We start from the raw sequence: 6,048 nt of genomic DNA on the forward strand, positions 1-6,048 counted from the left end.
AACCGGGAAAGGAAACGAACAAACAAAGAAAAGTGAAGAAAAAAAAAGAAAGAAAGATAGAACCAATGAAAACCTCGAAAGAAACATAGAATACGAAAAAAAAGATAAAAACTCAGTAAAAATCGTGAAAGAAACAAAGAAAAACCAGAAGAGAAATAGAAACCCAAATAAAAATGGAAAAGAAAAATAAAACAAAAGAAAACCGAGAAAGAAATAAATAAACCAAAGAAATTATGGAAAGAAGAAGGAACAGAAAAAGCCCAATGAAACTAAAAAAAACCCAATGAGAGCCTCTGAAATTGCGAAGAAAACAGAAAATCCAAAAAAATCGTGAAGAAGCAAAGAAAACCAAACGTAAAATTGGAAGAAAACGAAAAAAAATAGAAAAAAAGAGAAGAAAACCGAACCAAACTAATTGTAGCTAACCCTCCTGAAAGAACGAGCGAGCGAGCGAGCGGTCGGCAGCGAGGAGAGGAACTGGGTCGGCCCAGTTATAGCGAGTTCTTAGTACGAAGCAATTTTTACCAACATTTGGTATTGGCAATATTTGACAAGCCAATATTTGATAAAATCAAAAGTTGTCAATATTTGGTAACTTGTTGTGAGATTGACAATGAAAATTGGCAAGCAACCAATCTCTAACCAATATTTGACAGTTGTCAAAATTTGGCATGCCAACTTTTGGCATCAAACCAATTATGCTCATAAACATCACCTCCATGCAGGAACCAAGACAACAGTTTGCTTCTTCGTCGTTGCCATTGAAATATCGAATATACTCGCCCTGCCTTCTATCATGGCTGCCCTTCCAGACTGTAGGCTTCTACTATAGCAACCTGTACAAGGGAGCCATACCGCAAGTCGGCGCGACGCCCACATGCCGCACGAATCAAAATAGCTCGAGATCCCCTGTTTTTGTCCGCCACCCATGAACCATGGCATGTCTCGGCGAGGCGTCGCCGATGCTGTTCCCGTCCTGGCCCTGGCCGACCACCGCGACAGCGCACTTCAGGAGCACATCACAGGTGTAGACGCAGTAATGTGGGAACAATGATGCATGAAGTGTAGATGGGATAGGCCCGACACCCACTGTTATAACAAAATCCATGAAATTATAAATTGATGCAGGGAGGGGCTTGTGAAAGTGACGTTCCCAACTCCCAAGTGTGATGATCAAGCTCATTGCCTTACGACATACTCCCTCCTTTCCGGTTTATAGGGCTCCATTCAAAAATCTCACCAATCAAGGTAGATGGTGAGTGGTGGAATACTTTTTGTAGTTTTGCAAAAGCACCTAATTAATGCTCTTGTTTTCCTCAAAAAAATTATGTTTATCAATGCATTAATTGCAATGCATGCATGCATAAAGTATATGCATTGGTCAATTTTCTCTTAATACTTGCATGCAATGATTTAATGCACCTTGGAATCTGAACATGTGATGGAAAACAACCAAATTGAGCCTTATAAAATGGAAAAACTAAAATTTTAAGATAAGCCCTATAAACCAGAAAGGAGGGAGTATCATGTTCGTCGTGAATAGGTGGACAACAAAACCACCATTGGGGTTGGTTGCAAAGAGGAAAAGTGACAACATATATGGATCACTATGGGCGCGCGACCATTTATTTCTCTCGTTGCAACGCACGAGCACGTGTGCTATTATATCCTTATACACAAATACTTTTATTTAGTAAGTGAATTATTTTATTTCCTAGATTGAATTTTCATTTTAAATAATATTTTGACAACATTTAGCCAATTAAATATTTTCTAATTTTTTCAAAAAGAACATTTTTTGAAAATAAAAAATAAAAAATACATAGCTTAATTGTGAAATTATTAGTTAAGAGTAACCCCTTGCAAAGGTCACTCCCACCTTCTCAGTCGCCAACAAAGGCACACTGCATATGTGCACCGCTTGTCACAACCTGAGAGTTTTCCTTTTTTTTAGATTCGTTTCTTCAATACATTTTATCTTTTGAACCCTGCGTCCTAATTTTGAACCGTTTTCATCGTTGGATTTTGCGTTGCGATCTTCAAAACTAAATCCCATGTTAATAGAATTCAACTGCCTCTTTTTTAGGAAAAAAGAATAAACATGAACCAACTTTTGGGGGGAAAAACAATACAAAAACCAATAAAAACCAGCAACCAAAAAAATGGCGACAAAACCCAGAGCCATACAAACGGTTTCGTTTTTTTTTTTACTTTTTTTGTGCTTGTCGTGAAAGGAAATCTGTGCTTCCAAGAGAAGCAAACATGTGCTTTTTGTGGAAGTACATGTTTTTTTTTCTTCAAGAAGCACATCTCGCGGAATCAAATCTTTGCTTCTCGTGGAAGCATATTATTTTTATGAGAAGCACAACTATGCTTCCATGAGAAGTAAATCTATACCTCCACAAAAATTAAACCTATGCTTCTCATAGAAGCAAATTCGTGCCTCCATGAGAAGTAAATTTATGCTTCTCATGACAGCACAAAAATTTTATTCGCGATTTTCTCTCTCTTCAAAACCTAAGAAAAACTGGTATAAACCTAAAAGATGAAAAGCAAAAATAACATCTAAAAATGCATAAAAAAAATTCAAAGACAACACCCAACACACGACATGTGGTTGTGGCTGGACGCACCACTTGACGTGCTCTCAGGCCACCAAAAGTGACCCTAAAGGTCCCCTGCAAGGAGCAACCTCCAATTAGTTAGAGCATCTACAACCGGTATCCTATAGTCCTCCTCAATCTGCAGCGGATGCGGCCCGCCAGTGATTGGATAGGAGAGAGAAGGAAAAAGATGACCCAACTGAACCCTTTATATCATCTCTATACATATGTGTTGCCCGAGAACCCTCATATTAAGGACAAATATAGGTAGGATATCAGGGTTCACAGATGCGCCCGGTCACCCCACCCCGGATCGCCTTTTCCATTCTTTATTTGTTCTTTTCTTTCTCTCTCTTTGTCTCCATCAATCATGTGGAAGTGACCGGACATATGAGAAAAAAAGAAGAGTGTGGCTGTATGAACAGACAAATAGGGGATCAAAACGGACATGCCCGATCATTGTCAGTGTTCTTAGCCTACCTTAATATTCCGTGCTAACAGCCGGCCCAAATGGCTGCCGTAGTGAATGTATAGGGCTAAAACACTTCAATTCCAAATAGATATTTAGCAGGTATGCACCCTTAAAGCATCTACAGCTGAGCACCTCAAACACCCCATACGCCCGGGCGGATGCACCGGTCAGTGACTAGTCAAAAAAGCCGACCCAGACGGGTGCCTCAAACGGGTCTGTAACGCCCAGGCAGACCAGCACCCCTCATATCCAGCTCAAATATGGGATGGATATGGGGAGGTCCGGGCATGCCCGGCCACGTCCGTCACGTCAGACTGACGACGTCTCACATGAAATCTCCCGGAAACCCTATAGTCTGACAGGCCTCTCCTTGGGTGAAGGTGTGAACGCTACGTGGCGTCGTTTTGGCTCGCCGCCCGATGCGAAACTACAGATATTTAATCTAGTCGACGTCCCCAACCCTAGCCACAGCCTCTTCCCCCCTCTCCGGGCCGCCTGCCCAAGCACATTTCTCCTCGTCTCCACATTCCTCTTCCCTCGCTATCCGACATGGCCTGGCAGAAGAAGACCGCTTACGCTATGCTAACGTCGGAGCGTCGCTTCCAGATCGAGGAGGAGTTCGGGCGAGGTGCGCCGCCTGGATCGCAGCGGGCCTGACTCCGGACTCATCGGGGCCGAAGACGGAGGAGGAGGAGGAGGAGGAGGAGGAGGAGGAGGGGCAGTAGTCAAAGCCCATGGAGGGGGCGGATCTGGAGGAGGCGGACATGGCAGGGCCGGAGGAGGAACCGATGCCGGTTGCGGGCTTCACCATGGCGGAGTTCGTCGTCGCCCAAGCGGTGGAGATGGCGGACTCATGGTCACATTTTTTCACTAATTCTGATGTCTCTGTTGTAGGCATGACTTTTATAACAAATTTGACACCTTGCAGAGTCATCATAACCTGGCTAAAATCTGAGTTTGTGCCTGCCTTAATCGAGATGTGTTTTGGACATGTTAGTATGTTCTTTCAGTGGCGAATTATGATGTTAGAACATATATTTCAATTATTTGGCTAAATAAGCGAATTCTGTTTAGTGTGCAGATTATGGAGTTGCCTTTCGAATTCGTCTCAAGGTACAGATTACTTATTGAATTTACATCGAATTATTTCATCTCCACTGCAAGTTCCACTTCTCCATCTACCATAGTTGTCATTCGTTGTTTTCTTAGAGAACTGAACACTTTCCTTCTCCCAGATTGTCTCCGATCAATTTTTTCTCTCCATATTTTCAGTATTTTGTGAGACAAATTGGAGAACTGTTCAAAGAAAGTTTTGAAGCATCAACTACAGACGCCACTTCCAAAGGTGCATGAGCTCATGGGCACATAAATCATGAAGGGAATCTGTTCTCAACAGTAGTGATTCTCTTTGTTGTACGTGCATGCTAAACAATATCAAACTAGGTGCCTGCATACATATGTGGTTAAGACGAAAATGGCATATTGACAAACACTAGACTAGCGAGAGAAAATTTATTGGTAAAATTAATCAATTCGAAGGATTAACACCACATATGGTTTGTGCACTTGTACATGTCTATTCCATGTGAAATTTAAATCTAAGAGTATAACAATACACAAGAATTTATGTAGAAGTACTATACTCATGCACAATATTATATCAAGCACTTTGGATGGTCATCAATATTCCCGAAAACTAGCACTGGGGCTGATTGACACTGTAGCTAGCCCACTGATACAATTGATTGATTCAACACCAACTCCCAATGATACCATGTAAAGTCAGAAGTAGAGATTTCCCTCGTGCAATTTGATGCATGGAAGAACCCTAGATATATAACTCCATATAACTGATATGGAAAGGATATATGCGGTTCTCAAACTTTTGTTATATATGCTCTTATCGGGAGAAAGAGAAATTGCGCTAAAAACACTAGCAAGAAGAAGGAATAATGTCTAAAATACTATCAAACAAGTAGAAGAGCATCTTGTGGAAAGTAGATCAACGTAGTCCTGCTTTTCAAATTATTAGAATGCGAATCACACACGCGCGCGCGTGTGTGTAATCTTAGAGCCCTCTGAAGTCTATAAATAGCCCACAAACCCTTGCAATCTCCTAAGCATTTGTAGTTGAATAGCGGATACACAAAATGGCTAATGACTCCTTGACAAGGGCGCAAATAGTTGGAGATGTTCTGGACCCATTTGCTAGCTCGGTGCCTCTAACTGTGATGTATGATGGGAGGCCCATGTTTAATGGCATGGAGTTTCGCTCACCGGCAGTCTATCTGAAACCTAGAGTTGAGATCGGCGGTGATGATTTCCGTGTGGCCTATACCCTAGTAAGCCTATCACTTTTAACTCAAGAACTCCATTGATGGTAGGCCATTTGTGTATGGACATGGTGTGAACTGTAGAGAGCTTGGGAGACAATAGCTTCACCAAGAAAGTTCATTGTTACCTGTTGCATGAACTTGTTTGTTGGTAGCCCAACCCAAAATATAACCAGGTTGATTTTATCCTCTAACATGTTGACCATGTGTTTGTATTAATTGCAAATAAATTAGGTTCTGGTGAATCCTGATGCGCCTAATCCCAGCAACCCAACCATAAGGGAGTATCTCCATTGGTAAGCCGTAGCTCTTACATATGTTCTGCTAGCATGCACTTTTTTGGGGTAACAAGTATAAGTTGATGAACTGTTGTAATCACTTTTTGTTATCTATGCAGGATGGTGAGTGATGTCCCGGCATCAACAGATGATAGCTTTGGTGAGTATATATATCCAGATTATATGCAATCAAGCATGCATAGATAGCTGTAATAGCTTGCATTCGTAAAAAGGTATCCCCAAATATGAATATCAAGCATTCCTTCAAGCTAAGAATACATAAGACTCTAGTTCCCATAATTCTCAAGTTTTCATTCACACCTCTTGCTAGACGGTTCATATTGGGTACCATTTCGCGCGCG

At 41.6% G+C, this 6,048-nt stretch overlaps 1 protein-coding gene across 1 annotated transcript in view; it reads left to right on the forward strand.

The window, feature by feature from the left end:
• Window positions 1-5,225: 5,225 nt before the first annotated feature.
• Window positions 5,226-6,048, forward strand: part of LOC119336595 (protein FLOWERING LOCUS T-like) — a 2,448-nt gene continuing 1,625 nt past the window's right edge. Inside the window, exons 1-3 of the mRNA XM_037608644.1 lie at window positions 5,226-5,417; window positions 5,643-5,704; window positions 5,806-5,846. Of these exons, the coding sequence (XP_037464541.1) occupies window positions 5,226-5,417; window positions 5,643-5,704; window positions 5,806-5,846 (295 nt within the window). The remainder of the gene's footprint in view (window positions 5,418-5,642; window positions 5,705-5,805; window positions 5,847-6,048) is intronic.

Source organism: Triticum dicoccoides, chromosome 7B, assembly GCF_002162155.2.
Source record: "Triticum dicoccoides isolate Atlit2015 ecotype Zavitan chromosome 7B, WEW_v2.0, whole genome shotgun sequence".
Lineage (NCBI taxonomy): Eukaryota > Viridiplantae > Streptophyta > Magnoliopsida > Poales > Poaceae > Triticum > Triticum dicoccoides.